The 17745-nt window shown below is 38.0% G+C and overlaps 1 protein-coding gene across 1 annotated transcript; it reads left to right on the top strand.

The window, feature by feature from the left end:
- The first annotated feature begins 4262 nt into the window (after positions 1–4262).
- Positions 4263–16484, top strand: LOC128863926 (cytochrome b5-related protein). The gene is made up of 5 exons (XM_054103348.1): positions 4263–4510; positions 14757–14883; positions 15035–15238; positions 15316–15698; positions 15755–16484. The coding sequence occupies exons 1-5, from the start codon at positions 4428–4430 to the stop codon at positions 16260–16262; spliced, it is 1305 nt and encodes a 434-aa protein (XP_053959323.1). The 5' UTR covers positions 4263–4427; the 3' UTR covers positions 16263–16484.
- Positions 16485–17745: the final 1261 nt, after the last annotated feature.

The following is a 17745-nucleotide window of genomic DNA, read 5'->3' as shown; positions in this document are numbered from 1 at the left end:
AGTCTGCGTTTGTGTTAACCTCTTTATGCTGCTGATGAAGCTGGGCAGCTGAGGAACAGGCGCCGAGATGATTCCACCTCATCCTCCATACAGCTGACGCAAAAAGGACTCGAAGTAATTCCGAGTCTCACGGCATGTATACCCCGCAGACAGTGCCCCGTGTGGATGCCCACGAAATTTGAGAGATGAGATTTTGCCAATATTATCATATTTAATTTGTGGCAAAAAATCGAGTATAAGGAATCGAATCCCATACAAAGCCATTTTTTTCTGTTGTTTTGAAAAGAAGGCGTGGCACTTCTTAAGAATATGTTTTAACATATAAAATCACATCTAAAATGAGGCTAATTGGGCCGAATTGTTTTGTGCATAACTAACATTCCGTAGGTAACCCACCGGGGATATGAAATAGCAAATTATAAAAAGTGTTCCTTCGAAAGCAAATGAAAAGCCTGTGAGTGCATTTATGCCATGAAAAAGCTTCTCATAGAAAGCACTTGAAGTTTAGAAACGTCATTGCATAGATTAAAGTAAGTTTTTGCTTCGCCATAATAAGAGTAATGCTTCCTCACGTTTTCCTCACACGTTAATGACACTAATAAATAGCAGCGCTTAACTAGCGTCTACAACTAGTAACGTATTGAATTTGCAAACCTTCCGGTATATCCCTGGAAATGGCAATTATCATTGAGTGCATGCGCGTACGTTTGTATGCAATTGTGACCTTCATTTGATTATGCGATCATAGTTCCGATAGGCCTAGTCATTCTGTGCATCATTTCCATGAATTTATTTACACAATGAATTGTAAAATTTTATTTTATAAACATTTCAGTTACTAAAACTGATAGCTGAATTTGCATAATTTTAACCATTTTTTTTTTGCTTTTACCTACATATTTATTGTAAACAACTTTGTTTATTATTTCAACTAATTAGAGTGTAATGCTACTGCCATATTGGCGAATATGCTCGTCAGTAAAAAATGTAGCAGTTTTGACTGAAACTGAAAACTGGACTGTGATAAGATTTATAAAATCTCAGAGGATACAATGGCTCAGACACGTGCTTGCAACGCCCAAGGAGAGGTCAATTCAAAAAGCGGTTGAATTGCGCCTTTTCGGAGGCCGAAGAAGCGGACGCCCCAGAAAGAGATGGCTTGAAACGTGGAAGTTAGTTGAAAAGCTAAACGTGCAGCGGTGGAAGGAGCCTTAAGGGTGGGCAGCCCCTCCAGCCAACGAGTTTTTCAATAATTTTTTGCGAAAAACTGAGTGTATTTATTATCTTAAAATAAATGACTTGCATAATTTTTTTTCTTGTTCACACTCCTCTCGGGAGCACAGGGCCTCGACAAGACTCAGTCTTGCGTTGGTTTCGTTTATCAGTTTTTCACTACCTGTCCTAAGTATTGGGAATGCCCACCTCTCGTTGCTTAGGAACAACGCCTTCTAACTGCTTGGAGCGCCATCTGTGTCGCACATTTTTCCGGCAGAAGGATCGCACAGATGGTTGAGGACTTTGCTAAAATTGGTGTGTCTGCGCTATTACCGCGGCTGTCCGCTTCCTCTTGCTGGCGTCACTGATGAAATGTCTAACTCTTTGTTTTTTAGCTTGTTTTAGCAGCCAAAATGCAAATAATGCGCAGATTATTGAGTAGGTATGTAAAGGATGGAAAGGATTAGTTTTTGGGGGTTGAGGAATGGAATTGGAGGAATGTTTTTTGTTTTGGTTTTTTTATTTTAGAAGCAGGGAAAGTAGGTAGAAACAGGGAAAGTAGGTAAATTTGGAAAAGTACGAAAGCCGTGCTTTACGTGAGATTCGAACCCACAACCTCTGGGATGGCAGTCTAGTGCACTTACACTAGACTACCGAGGCCGCCATGTATAATATTCATGCTTAAATAAATATAGAAAAAGTTTTTTGAAAAAAAAAAAATGGCGGCGTTACAGCTGTTCAAACGTGGCTCCTTTAATTTGCGCCATGGAATGTGCAGCCTCTTGTAATCAACTGAACTCAACCAGAAAATAAATTTTCATTGAAATAAGTTATTCCGCTTTGCACTTACCTATTTTTAACGAAAAGAAATGAAAATTTTAAGTGAAAAAAATGATATCTTGATTATTTTTTGAGTTATATTTGGAAAAGACGTATTTCGAGAAAAACGCAATAAAAGTTTTCGTTTTTATACTCGTAAAATAGAGATAAAAGCAATTTATAGTTATTTACCCAACCTTATAGGGACTTTTTATACTTTCTATTACGCTTAAGACATAGAAAAGATATTATAGTTACGAGTATATATATATACGGGTGGGCCATATAGCGTTTGCTTTTTGAACCATCTATTTTTTTGAGAATGGTAACACAAATGACATGTCAAATGTGTTCATAATTTACTTAAAGGTTTGACATTTACGAAATGGGACGCTATACGCTTGAACAAAATAGGGAAATATTGAAAACCTATTTCCAAAGTGGTGACTCTTCTTCTTCTTCCGCGGTTACAGTAAATGGCGAGCGTTGCCGTGACATGCTCAATGAGTTTTTGTTTCCAAAAATTGAAGAGGATGAAATGGACGACATTTGGTTTCAACAGGACGGTGCAACTTGTCACACTGCCAAAGTTACACTCGAACTTTTGGATACCGTTTTTGAATTCCGATATCAATTGGCCGCCTCGGAGCTGTGATTTAAGCCCGTTTTACAATTTTTTGTGGGAAGCCGTTAAGGACAAATGCTATGCGAACCATCCAGATACGATTGATGCTTTAAAACACGAAATCGAAGTTGCCATTCATGAAATTGGAGCTCAAACAATCGAAAATGTGCTTAAAAATTGGGTTGATCGAATGGACTGCTGTAAAGCCAGTCGTGGCAGTCATTTGAACGATATTATTTTTTATTCATAAATGACAATGTTCAATCTTCAAAATAAAAAAGAAGTTTGAAAAAATATTGATTCGTTTTTTTTTATAGCCGATTCAAAAAGCAAATTTTACATGACCCACACATAGTTCGCGCGTACACCCCTTTTGGGTGTTTGGCCGAGCGCCTCCTCCTATTTGTGGCGTGCGTCTTGATGTTGTGCCACAAATGAAGGGACCTACAGATTCAAGCCGACTCCGAACGGCAGGTATTTTTTATGAGGAGCTTCTTCATGGCAGAAATACACTCAGAGCTTCGCCATTGCTTGCTGAAGGCCGACCGCTATTAGAAAAAACTGTTTCTTCATTTTCTCTTTCACCGAGATTCGAACCTACGTTCTCTCTGAATTCCGAATGATAGTCACGCACCAACCCATTCGGCTACGGCGGCAGGCGTTATTTATTTGCTTTATTTCTTCTTTTAATTTAATGCGAGGTAGCTCAACAGAACAAATTTTTAATTTTTGTGATTTGTTCCGCTAAAACTTTAATCAGCTGTTACTAGACTTTTTGTCTTTGAGCGCGAATTCTCGGAAATTACGTTACTGGCAAGTAACTGTATAATTTTTTACACGACCAAACCTTATTTCAGTAGAAAGTATTTGTGGTTGATTGATGAAACGAGCGCCCACACGCGCAAATAAGAGAAATTTGAAGAAGAAATTCTGAGAAGACATTTTAAAAGAAATTCTGTCAAACATTTTTGCGCATGTGGCTATCACTTAGTGTTTCACTAATTGTAAATACCTACAAAACGACAAACAATGACTTTTGCATCGAATCACATTTATTATAAGCGAGAATCATGTGAAAAATAAAACCAGCTCAGCTCGTAAACCGGTACCACTGTGACTAGCAGAAATCACATAAGTTTAACTAGTAAATTCTATGAAACCAAATCATGTTCGCACAACAGCCGGAAAGCTCTAATCCAGAACAAACCGCGAAGAGAAATAAACTTTGAAAAGTTAATCTAAAAATACTCTACAGTTAAAACTTGCTTACACTAAGTAAGTTTGGAAGATATTTTTCCACAAAACGTAAATGCATTTAGCAGTATTTAGATTAAGACGCCAACTGATACCCGCACATCGGGATTGGTTTATTTATAAGTTCGGTCTTTGTACTGATAAGTACCGACCAGAAATATTCACAGGGTGCCGAATGTGACTGACAGCAAATTAATAGATTCAAATTAATAAATAAATAAAAACATACATACTTACTTAGGAGCAATATTTGCATTATTATGTATTTTTTTCTTAATTTGATAAGAAATCGCTTGTCATTTTCCCCGGCGAGTGCGAAAATCAGCAATTTAAAATGGTCTACGTAAAATCAATCTGCATTCAGTACCAATCGGGTCGGTTTAGCTGAACGTTCGGTGCTCAATACATTAAACTGCTAACGGGGGTATTGGGGAGTATATCGCAAAATCCTGTAGAGAACATCCTTGGTGCAATTTCAGTAGAAAATAAAGTAATTGAATAGACAAAAAACAAAATGGTTATAGAAACGTGGAAAGAGTCGGGCATTGCTACGAAGTTCCCCACTTATCGGAATGACAAGTTGATAACAACGAAAAGGTGAGTCCTGTGAAAGCAGTGTAAATGAAAAAAATAAAAAAAAAGACAAAGTGCTTTTGAAAAGAATGCATCAAAATCTTACACCGATTTGTGGTATGTGGATATACTTAATTTCATTCAGCTGGCAAACACTTTTATAATTAACAAATGGTATAAAAAATAGTTAATTGAAAGTGCGAACTATTTACCTATTATAAAGAGGCTCTTGCCAATAGCAGTTTGAGCTACTCACTTAAGTCAACTTTCTGGCTGCTAAGGCTTAAGCTTATATCCGCAAACTGAAGTTTGAGAGTCGTGCCAGGACAATCTTTCCAAGTAGGTAGGATTGGAGCGAGAGGAAAAACTATGCCTCTGCACCGAAGCTGGCACCTCGGTCCTGACTGACGGCTTTAAGATGGAATTGGAAGTCGGAGAAGTGATTTTCTCTAAATCAACCAATTTATCTATTTCCTTAAAACTGCCGAATACTGCTAGTGTTTTTTCAGGCAGAAGTCTTTGCTATACTTTGGACATGCAAAATGCTTAGGGAACGTGGGAGCTAAGGAGATATCTACATTTTTTCGGGTAGTCAAGCCGCAATCAAAGCTCTGACGACGCCATGGTGCAGATCCACAATTAGTTTACTCCTGTAAGAGGGAGATCAAGTCCGTTGGGTGTACAGGTAACATTTTCCTGATTTGGGTTCGTGGACATAGGAACATAGAGAGAAATGAAATTGCTGAAGAGCTTGCCAAGAATTGGTCTCGACCGAATTAGTCTCAGAGACCTCCTAACTGATCTTCGGTATTCCACTGACTGTTGCATAACTTATTTATCGGGAATGCGCAAACAAGACTCAGATAGTCCTGGGGACTCCACGCCATTCAATTCCCGTACTCGTAGCTGTGAACGTGAAAAGCTAGGCTCACTATTTAACCCCCATGGATGAAGCTGTGGAATCGTTTCAGAGAAAGAGACTGTTGAGTACTTTCCCTGTAAATGCCCAAGTTTTGGCCTAGACGATTAAAGTCGCTAGGTGCTCCTTTCTATGACGGCCTGTGTAATGCGCCAACCTAAGTCCCTCAATCTTCTCCATTACATCAACAGCTCTGGCTGGCTGGCAGTAGATATCTGCCTGTTGGAGGTCTCATAATGGTATCAAAACGGTGCTTTAGTGCTATTTGGGGAGTGCCAGTACCACGCGTCAATCATTTCACCCACTTACCTGGTTGAAGTGAGTTGGGAAGTCGTCAAGATTTCAAGATTGACAGTAAAAGCAATGGACGTGAAAAAATAGTTTATTCCGCAATAGATATGTCCAATGGCGAGATCAATAACATTTTAAACCAAACAGGTTATCTACGATTGAACTTCATGTCAACTCGACTCCCGCGAACTACGTACATATGTATGTAGCTGCAAAATCAGAATAATATTTATGGTATTTTTAGAGAGTTTTTGGAGCATACAATTCATGAATTGTTGTCGATAGCGTGGACCTATAAAAGTGCTGGCCCAGTGCAGGCTTGCTGTGAAAGCTTCCATGGCCAAATGCTTGCTTTGAATGGTGTCAGAGTAATTGCAAAAAAAAATACAACAACACGAAGCGATGCCAGAAATTGAAAAGAGAAGAAAGAGAAATTGAAATACCCTTAAAGCGCTGTTCGAACCTTTAAAGCACTTGAAGCGCATGAAGCAAAGCTGTCATTTGGCCAACTTTCATATATTACAGAATGTTTCTATTTTTTTTTTTTGGCAGTTGTCAAAACGAAACAAGTGAGCCAGCACCTTTACAGTTTCTCCTTGTTTTAGAGAGAAATAAAAATAAATTTCTGCTCGCATATCGAGATTTGAAGGCATAAAAATCGGCTTAATTAGTTGAGGGAAAAGGTTTTTTGTTAGAAATGTTTCACCATTCCGAACTGCTGGATGTTAGAAGAAGTAAAAAAATGTTTTCAAAACGAAAATTTAAAAAATTAAAACATTCGATTAACGCAACTCCGGTTTCATAGGTATACATCTGGCATTTACATGAAGGCTAAAGCTAATGCTGATCCAATCTAAGACTAAGCTTACATTCCTGATGAGCGAATAATCAGAATTCCTGTATGCTATGGCAGCATAAGCCATTAAATAACGGAGCCACAAAGTTCAGGTTAGCGATATCATCTGATTCATAGGTATGAACCATGGAGAAAGGTTTTCAGAAGGCGTGGCTAATATCAAACCGTTAACCGGCCCCCAGCGAATTTGAAAGAATCACCTGATTGGCCGACGTTACTGGGGTAATGACAGCGGTTTGTTTACGAAACAATCGAGATTGTGGTGGTGATATACAAAAAAATCTACGCAGTCTACACTCACGGTACTTCGTTGCCATCTAAGTAATGACTGATTGGACGAGTGTGTGAATACGTGTGACATGAGCGGACAGAATTCTGCTGTCGAATCCCCGATGACGATGCAGCCGCAGTTAGACGCTTAATTTCGTTTTTCACCATAGTTCATGCTGCGGCAAAGATTATAGATACCAAGTTTGCTCGTTAGGTATGGTGAAAAAAAAATTTGTTGAGGGGATCTTTTTATTCTACGTCATTCGTTTTGTGTTTGATAAAATTTAGCTTTAGCGTAGTGAAACACAAAACGAATGACGTCGGCATATCTGTCAAATTCGCTCAGAGCCGAACAACGGTGTGCTAGGTAGTACAGTGATTTTTGAAAAAAAAAAAAATATTTTAAAAGTTTATTTTTAAAAAATAGTTTAAAATAAAAAATTTAATTTTGAAAAAAAAAAATAATTAATTGATCCGATTTTTTTTGGATCTGATTTGATTTTTTTTTAAATATTTTAAAAGTTTAATTTATAACCAAAAATTAATTTTTGAAAAAAAAAAAAAAATTTCATTAAAAAATTGATTTAAAAAAAAGAAAGTCTTACAATATAATGAATTTTATAATTTCGTCACCATAATGTACTGAGGCGATGCACCGATGGGAGATTAAGGAAATGAGGATGATGACCCTAATGTACATTTGTATACATATAAACTTGTATGTATACATACGTAAAGTCCCATTCTGTTGACTTAATATTATCTTTCATCAAAATTTAATATTCATCATAATTCTTGTGCTCTGTGTCCAAAATAAAAAGCTCTCTTTTGGCATAATTGTCGAATTTTCGAAATGAACTTGCGAAGTTGACATAGCTGCTGGCTACGCCTTCTGTTTCGCCAAGTTATACTCGGAATTCCAAAAAGCTGTCGGTTGTCAGTTATATATCTTCATTATTTTCAATTTTTTATTAATTTGTCAAGAGTACACAGATAACGAGCACAGAGCACAGGGTGTAGTCTGGCAATAGGTTGGTAAACTTTTTTATTTCTAATTGTTTTGGCCAAACCTATTAAGGCACGCGCACATTTATTAGGTCGTGATTGCATTCAAAATCTTAACGTAATCTCATATTAGAATAATCTGAGTTTCATAAATATGTCGCAATTTGCTAGTTCTGCATACTAAAGTGTACGGTTATCTGAATAAGTGCGCTTTAATGTTATTTTCTCTTATCAATTGTTTGCCTATTGAATAAATTTCTATTTACTGGTAGATTTCTAATTAATTCGCAGATTTAATTTGTTTACAGAAATGATCACATTATGCAATATTTCACTTTGGCATAGAGGCACTGACAATGATAATAATAACTAAATTTCAACAGGTTGAGCCACTCGTTTGAGGAATGCATTTTCATTTTTTTAGAAGCTGATATGAACTGCCAACTATATATACATATTATTTATTTACATTTTAACTTCAATTATTATTTTATTAGGTGCGCAACTAAGTTCGCGCTGTTTTTTGATGAAAATACAACTTTATTCTGAAAAAATGGTTACAAGTGATTCAGTGAAAGCATTGCCCATCGCTGGCTACTACTTTTTCCCATCTTTCTGGTAAATCTCGTATACCGTCGCTGTAAAACTGTTCATCTTTTGAGGCTATCCACGGATCAAGCCATTTTTTGATGTCTTCATATGAATGGAGCTGCCGGTCAGCTAGACCATGTGCCATCGATTGGGACAGGTGATAATCGGACGGTATCCAGGTAGGTTGTAACGGGCTTGGCAAGGCATTGTCATGCTGTAGAATCACTTTTCTATCCCTCTCCGCGTATCGCGGCGGTGCTCGGCTCAAACGCATCAACCGAAGTCGACACCGATCCCCAGTGATGGTTTCGCTTGGTTTTAACAGTTCATTGGTCCCACCAAATACATAGCATTACCATCGCTGTGTGAATATGCGGCCGAGGCGACGACGTAGAATCATGGCCGGGCAGTTCCCATGACTTTATTTTCTTTGGATTGCTGTAATGAATCCATTTTTCATCACCCGTCACGATGCGATGAAGAAAACCCTTCCTTTTTTTGCCGCTGAAGCAGTTGTTCACAGGTGAAAAAACGACGTTCAATATCCCTTGGTTTTAACTCATAAAGAACCCAAGTCCCTTGTTTCTGAATCATTCCCAAAGCATGCAATCGCTTGGAAATGGATTGGCGGGTAACTCCTAATACTGAAGCAAGCTTTTCTTGCGTTTGACACGAATCCTCATTGAGCAATGCCTCCAATTCAGCGTGTTCGAAGGTTTTTGCCCTTCAACATTAAAATCACCGTCTTTGAAGCGAGGAAACCAATCTTGGCCCATTGTTTCACTTAAAGCAGCATCTCCATAAACTTTGTGTAGCTCTCGATGCGCTTCAGCTTTCGAATGAAAGAGGGAAATGAACACTTCCCGAAAATTACGATTATTTATCACAAAATCAGACATTTTCACAAAACCAAAAGTATATGATAACAAAACAAAATCTCTAATGTGTTGAAACAGTTTGTTTACCATATGTCTAAGCTTTGTTTATGACTTTTAGGTTATGTTAGAAATGACTTGCACACACTACTGGCGGCATCTATTGACAAATAGCGCGAACTTAGTTGCGCACCTAATATAAACTTACATTATTATTTTATTTTATAAAAAATTCAAAATTGGTACAAAATTTTAAAAAATTCGCCAAAATTTCAAACATTATATTCAAAATTTCTGAAAAATTTCAAGCATACAATTTTATAGGTCGTTAAATTTTGATATTTTGGTATAATAAACCTAGTGATGAATTTTGTTATAGCTCAAGTGCAAGTTTCAATTAGGTTGAAAAGCACACTGATTTTTTAGAATTTTTTTCGAAAGCGCTCTTAAGTGTTTTCTCCATTTAACGCCTACTCCACATTTTTTTATATGGAAGAAAAACCCAACACCTTCGACAAAAAAGAAATTGTGAAAAATCAACGCAATTTTTGAACCAATTGAAACTTGCGTTTTATTGTACAAAAATTTAATGATCGATGAAAATGCATGCCCGAACTTTTTCTAAAAATTCTGAATAAAAAGTAACGAATTTTTACAAATTTTATACAAACTTTGAGACTTTTCTTTATATGGTTCTTATAGGGTATATTACTGTCCTCATTTTTTGGAGTAATATATTCTTAAAAAAAAATATTTTTGGTTAAAAATATTTGATAAAATTTTAAACTTAAATTTTAAATTTAAAACACCACTACATTCGTATTCAGTGATTAAAAAAAAATATTTGTATTAAATTTGCAAAAGGTTCGATTTTTTTTGGAATTGGGGGTGTGCACTTTTCGATTAAAAACAGAAAAAGAAAAATACATCGCACGCTAAGACTATTTATTTATTTCTTTACAATTGTTTTTTGTTATTTATGTACAAAAATATTTTGTTTATATGGAATAAAATACGCAACACCTCAGCGAAAAAAATGGCAAGAATTAACTAGAATTTTGAGCCACTTGAAGCTCGCATTAAAATTGAAGCGACTAGAAACGTGTAAGCCTAAAAATTCTGACTAAAAATCATATGTGTTAATGAGAATTTGCCGAATTTTTATGGTCTGCTCGGCGGGCTGATAGTCTTATGCTTGTTTACACTAAATAAAGGCTGTTACACACGTTGCATTTTATTAGCTCTTTTATGTTTAAGAATTTACATATGCATATCGTATTTGCAAAAAGTTGGTTTTTTTGGAATAGAGGGTTCATATAAATTCGTGAAGCTTTCAAAAGGTCAAATTGATTAAAACAATCAGCTGTCATTAGAGCTTAAATAACGTCACTGATTAACCAACAAATTCATAATTACTGATTATACTAATGAGAGCTGTTGAGGTGCCGTTATCATTTTGCTCGTGATGCTTCAAGAATATATGCTGCTAATTTATGAAAGACCCCCCTTAGAGGATTCATCCACTTGATCTAGGTGGCGTCTCGTTGAGTAGGCTGTCTAAATTGAACAAAAGGTAAGGATAGTTTAGCCATAAGGCGGTAATAAGTGCAGGAAATTCTTTTTTAATATACAACCATTTTTGGATGTTTAACTGAGCTTCTCCTCCTATTTGTGAGATGCGTCTTGATATTTTTCCACAAATAAAGGAAAACACTTTCTATCAAGTGTGGTTTCATGCCCGGGGTCCGAACCTGTGTATTTTGTAATGGTAGTCCATTCGCCTACTGTGACCACTCAGGCATCAAAATTCGAATTCAAAATCTACGAGCGATCTCTTTGACAGCAACGAGCCTGGCCGAGATATGTTAGAATAGGGAACAGATTCCTTACTTATTAATTGTGCATTAAATATTATACTAAACTTATTACTATTCGAACTATTCGATAAGCAATTAGCTGCCAAATCAGCTCTTAGATTAAGGGAAATAAACTCATTTAGAACGACCCATAAGGGCTATTCGAGCATTTTATATAAATTCGCTTGATAGAATTCGAGGATATTAATTTAAATAAATCCTTTATCACATTATCCTTATTGAAAATGAAACAATCATCTATACAGATGGCTCAAAGTTAGGTAATAAATTAGTGGAGGGGTCAACTCCAAAAAACTAGAGATAGAGCAATTATTCCGCCTATCCATCAGGAAAGTCGTCATTTAATCAGAACGCACTCAGCAAAAACTGTCATGGAATGTTATAAACGCTTAAACGACTTATCCCGGTATTTCAATCTAAACCTAATTTGGGTGCTAGGTCATAGAAATATAGCAGGAAACTGTATAGCAGATGAACTTGTCAGAAAAGGCACAACCCACACCATTCAATCGAATTCAATTCAATTGAAGAGTTGATAAACATGCCCAAAGCCACTTGTAAATTACTGATAGACAGAGAAACATTAAAGCAGTAAATTCAAAATAGCAAAAACTAACGCAAATTAAGCAAATTGACAATGCCGACACTCTACAGTGGTCGTTCAAAATGCCTGCTAAAACTTAACAGAGAGATTACAAGAACTTTGATAAATGTATTAACCGGTCATTGCCTAACAGGTAACCCTGCTTGAATGCTGGGAGCTCCATACTACGATTATTGTAGAACATGCTATAACCAAAAGAGGATCGTTTAAAAGATATAAAGGAAGAAGCTCTAGTGGTAGCACAACGGATCTACGACAAGTGTGTCATATTGGCAGCTACCAGACCTACCTACCTTCTCCTCTTCTTAATTGGCGCGTTAACCACTTACGCGATTTTGGCCGAGTTTAACAAAGCGCGCCAGTCGTTACTTTCTCGTGCTAACCGGCGGCAATTGGACACACCAAGTGAATCCAAGTCCTTCTCCACTTGATCTTTCCAACGAAGAGGAGGCCTTCCTCTTCCTCTGCTACCACCAGCTGGTACCGCATCGAATACTTTCAACGCCGGAGCGTTTGTATCCATTCGGACGACACGACCCAGCCAACGTAGCCGCTGGATATTTATTCGCTGCGCTATGTCTATGTTCATAAAGCTCATACAGCTCATCGTTCCATCGTCTGCGATATTCGCCGTTACCAACGTGCAAAGGTCCAAAAATCTTACGCAAAATCTTTCTCTCAAACACTCCAACCATCGCTTCATCGGATGTTGCCATCGTCCAAGCTTTTGCGCCATATGTTAGGACGGGCATGATGAGAGTCTTGTAGAGTGTTAGTTTTGTTCGTCGAGAGAGGACTTTACTGCTCAGTTGCCTACTTAGTCCAATGTAGGAGGGTGGTTCCATGTGTAGAAGTCCACACAAGTGGGGAAAGTTACTGATCGCCATTCACTTGGGAGTGGCCAGGACGATTCTTCTGCATATGGTTCAAGCAGCTCACAACGTCCGGGATTAGCCCACGTATCCTTGGGGTAGCTTCCGAACACCCGTTCGGGAGTGAGCTAACGTGAGAAGGCGAAGCATTCCAGGATAGCTGGTTGTGCGCTGGGCTTGGGACCCACCACTTAAAAAGCCCCCCCAATGAAAACAGCAACAAAGCCTCGGATGAGAACTACCTTTACCTACCTACCTACGTAACTGATATTGATGGTACTTTTCTCAAGATTGATTTGTTTCATACTAAAGGAAAGGTAGGCGCAAGAGGATTATTTTGGAAGTGAATAATAATAACATTTTCACATTTATGCACCGATATGAAAACTAAAAATATTCGTTAAATAATCAAACATGATCAAACAATAAATGCTCTCTTTAAGAAAATTTTCAGTTAGGGACAAATCTTAAATAACTGCTATTGTGTAATGTAACCGCAATAGTTACAAGTAGACCTTTATTGAACCGGTTGAAGGATTACTCAAGCATATGTCGCTGTCGGGGTCTGAAGATCAGATTCCCATACTTGAAGTTAACAGGTCCGAAATTGATGCTGAGCAACAATTATTGGCTTGGCAACTAAGTAATTGCGGATTTTTTTTTAGAAAATCAAAGACAATTTTTTCATGGAACTAAATAACTTTATTCTGTAATGTTGATAAAGGACCTTTTGCCGTCTTTCAGGCAGCATCATAATCCCACGTTCATAAAACTTCTGGTTTTTATCAGCAAAAAACTGAATCAGGTATGATTTGACATCGTCATCATTATTGAAATTTTTGCCATTCAAGGAGTTTTGTAAAGATCGAAACAAAAAGCAATCAAACGGTGCAAGGTCAGGACTATATGGTGGATGTGGCCAAACATCCCCACCAATCTCCAACAACTTTTGCCGAGTGGCCAAAGATGTGTGTGGCCTTGCATTGTTATGATGGAATACAATATTTTTTCGATTTGTCAATTCGGGCCGCTTTTCTTCAACTGCATTGTTTAATTTCGTTAGTTGTTCCATCTAGACATCAGAATTGATCGTTCCATTGGGTGGTAAGAGTGCAAAGTAGACAATTCCCTTGTAATTCCACCAAACTGATAACAAGACCTTCTTCTGATGAATATCAGCTTTTGATGTTGTTTGAGTTGGTTCACCTGGCCAACCCACTTTTCATCGCCAGTTATCAGTCGTTTTAAAAATGGATCATTTTCATTGCGTTTCTTTAGCAAATCGCAGTTGTCAATGCGTTGCGTTTAATTCATTTCTTTCAGTTCGTGAGGAATCCATGCATCGAGTTTTTGGAAACTTGGCTGATACATGTAGCTTCTCTGCAAATCTCACGTGTTGTCCTCTGACGATCGGAATCGATTATTGCTTTGATTACAGCGTCATCAACTTCAACTGGACGACCAGAGCGTTTTTCATCTTTGTGTGAAAAATCACCAGAACAAAATTTGGCAAACCAATTTGTTCAAACACTGCCATTCTTTTAAGACTTCGTCACCATAAACAGCATATAACTTTTTATGAGCATGCGATGCGGTTTTCCCTTGCGGAAATAAAAATGCAAAATATGACGAAAATGTTCCTTTTGATTTTCCAAAAACCTAAAAATTCCACTGAAACCATCTGTGAGTGAAATCCGCAATTACTTAGTTGCCAACTCAATAGTTTTAGGGGAATAGATGGAGTTAGTAAGCTGCCTGTGGTATTACAATCACCCAAAATCTGATTGAGTCTTATGAAGGACTACATTACTGCTTGAGTAAACCTAGTTTTTCTTCAGACACTCTTTGAGATTTGGCTCTGGCATGAATTGGTTTTACGGCATACTACTATTAAAACTTGGACAAAAATATGCCTATTTAGTTTTTCATAACATCTTAGTTGAACACTTTTTGCCCAGAGCGGATTGCTGTACCGTATTGGGAAATCTTTTTTGATACTTCCCCTTCCCAGTGGGTGTTTAAGGCAAAACGAATGATAATCAGTCCTAAAGACACACTCAGCTATGTCAAGCAGAAATAAACTAAAAATCATATATATTTTCTTCTACAGCTGGCTCTTGGGCAAACAACTGGACGATGAAGCTGAGGGCTTATGGCGAATTTATGATGGCATCTACGACTTCACGGATTTCATAAACAAACATCCAGGTGGCCAGTTTTGGCTAATCGAATCGAAGGTAAGTGAGAGAGATAAAAAGAAAGGAAGTGAGAAAGAGAGAGAGAAAGGGAGTGGCAAAGAGAGAGAGAGAGTGCGAGAGAGGATGAGAGCGTAATGTAAAGTACTGAAGAGGGATTTTTATTAACTTACTCCGAAACATTTTCACACAGGGCACCGATATCACCGAAGCATTTGAGGCACATCACATCGCCGCAGGACCACATAAAATGCTCGACAAATACAAAGTTCGTGATGCTAAAAACCCGCGCATTTACACGCTCACCATGCACGAAGATGGCTTCTATAAGACGTTGCGTGGACGAGTGCGCGAGAAGCTGAAAACTATTGATAAAACACCGAAAGCGAAGAGTGATGTAAGTAGCCTATGGGGAGAGAAAGAGGCGGCATATTTCAATTTACATAAATATATTTTTTATTGTTTATTTTGCAGCTCATTCACACCTCTTTGTTGGTGTCCATCTTTATTTTCGCCATTCTTAGCGCCCGTTTAAAGAGTTTGCTCTTCCTTGCGCTAGCTGGCACCGCACTCTGCTGGACCACCATTGTGGCGCATAACTACTTTCACAGGCGTGACAATTGGCGTATGTACACCTTCAATCTGAGTATGTTCAACTTCTGCTCATGGCGTATATCACATGCGCTGTCGCATCACATATATCCGAATTCGTTTCTCGACTTGGAGTTGTCCATGTTTGAGCCGTTCGTTTGTTGGGTACCCAATCCGTATCTGAAGAGCAAACTCATGCGTTATCTCTCAATAGCCACAGAGCCAATAACTTACTGTATTGCTTTTCCGCTGCAGTTGACGACGAGGTAAGTTTTGGAATTCTTTTCATATTTGAAATTTCATATTCATATTTCTATTTCAGAATCATTTACTCGCTGCGTCAAAACAATATCTTGTACTGGCACGACATTCTGCCACTCAGCATACCGCTTGCCATTTTCCTCCTCTCTGATCTTTCGCTACTTTTATCACTGCGCCAATGGCTATTCATCACTATGATTGCAAGTTTTGCCTTCTGTGTGATTGGCTTGAATGCTGCGCATCATGATCCAGAGATCTATCATGAAGGCGATGCTAATCGAGAGGATCGTGATTGGGGACTCTTCCAAGTGGATACGATTATTGATCGTGGCGATTTGAAACATTCACAGTTCTTGGTGCTAACTCATTTCGGCGATCATATTTTGCATCATTTGTTCCCCACTCTGGATCACGGCATCCTGCCCCAACTCTACCCGATACTCTATGAGACTTTGGAAGAATTTAAGGGAAAACTGCGTGAATGCAATCATTTGGAACACATACTGGGCCAGCATAAGCAATTGTTGCGCACCAAACCGAATACGAAACCACCAGGTTCTCATAATTAAAAAAAAAAATCGTAGAAAGTTTAGAAGGACTCAGAGTGAACTATTCTGTGTATATAAATAACCTTTTGATTGTTTTAAAATATTTAATAAGTTTCGCACTATTTTTTTATTATTTCTAAAAGAATCCAGTTCTCGTTTATAATGAATGCTGATTTCTGCATTTAAGTTAAAGTTTGTAATTTTATCGATAGTGAAAATAAATAATTATTTAGAAAATAATGATTTTTGTGGGTTTGAAGTGGCTCTAGTAGTAAGTGTAGGTGGTTAGGTTGAGTTTCACCTCCAATTTGATATGTGGGTCGTGCTACTTACCCATACAGTTTGATGCCGATTCCAAACGTTAAACCTTTTTTTGTAAGAAAAGTTTATCCTTGGTACACATTCTCTTCTATGGGGTTACTGTTTGATGGTATACATTGTGAAATATAGCATTCAAGAGTAAACTGAAAAGGACACAAAGGGCAGCATCTTTGCTTATCACTGAAGCTCTTATCTGGCAATGCTCTGACTCTTGAGACTATATTGGATCTTCGCCACATAGATATCTAAAGTGAGTTCCAAAACAATCAGACAAAATGATGTCAAAATGCAAAGAACGGTAACATACATAGTAAATAAGGCAATGAAATGGAACCCACTCCCGCTAGGGATTCAAGGAAACAATAATGATGTTGATGATCACAGAAATGTGTCAAAGGGATACCTTTTAGGCCAGTGCGAGTAGTTATCTGCACTGATGGCTCAAGTCTTAATGAAAGGAGCGCCTGTGGCAATCACTCAGAAATGCTGCTGTTGAACCTAAGCCCTCGAGTATTTGATTACTGCACTGCAGAGTCGGCTTAAAACTGTCCCTCCATTTCCAGGAGGAGGAGTTCGGCCAAACATCGAACGGAAGTGTACGATCCAATTATTTATTTATTTTATAGTCTATTATTGCGACAAACTCAGTTAATCTCGGTGAGAACTGACTACATCGTCCCAACGGTAACTTTCAATAGGAATTTTGCCACTCTCTTTCCAACTAAGGAAGATTGGAATAAGGGATTCTCTCTAAACAACTTCGACACTACAGTCTATACGGATGGAAGTAAAATGGGCTGCGGTGTTGGAGCTGGTATATATTCTCACAGACTTAAAATTGAGAAATCTGTGCGTCTCCTTAATACCAGCAGTGTCTTCCAGGCGGAAGTACTGGCAATTGGGGAAGCCTGTAAGCACTAATCGCAGATTTCTCTTTTAAGGGTAATATCGCTATTCTCTCGGGTAGCCAAGCTGCAATCCAGGCACTGGGTTCGGCCACAACAACCTCCAAAGTGGTGGAACAAAGTAGGAATAGCCTCACCATCTTGAGTGAAAACCATAAAGTTACCTTAATCTGGGTCCCGGGACATCGGAACATTGAAGGTAACGAAAAAGCAGATGAACTGGCAAGAGGGGGATCTGCCATGATTAACGCTCTTGCAGAATCGGTACTCACACCATT

The sequence above is a fragment of the Anastrepha ludens genome, chromosome 5 (assembly GCF_028408465.1).
Source record: "Anastrepha ludens isolate Willacy chromosome 5, idAnaLude1.1, whole genome shotgun sequence".
Lineage (NCBI taxonomy): Eukaryota > Metazoa > Arthropoda > Insecta > Diptera > Tephritidae > Anastrepha > Anastrepha ludens.
Note: the sequence above shows the minus strand (reverse complement) of the source record. Positions and strands in the feature narration are given on the sequence as shown.

Excerpts from the sequence above, each read along its gene's own strand:
- LOC128863926 (XM_054103348.1), top strand. The coding sequence starts at position 4,428 with ATGGTTATAGAAACGTGGAAAGAGTCGGGCATTGCTACGAAGTTCCCC. Across the intron at positions 4,511-14,756 it reads AAGTTGATAACAACGAAAAG|CTGGCTCTTGGGCAAACAAC; the intron begins GTGAGTCCTGTG and ends TTTCTTCTACAG. Across the intron at positions 15,239-15,315 it reads CACCGAAAGCGAAGAGTGAT|CTCATTCACACCTCTTTGTT; the intron begins GTAAGTAGCCTA and ends TTTATTTTGCAG.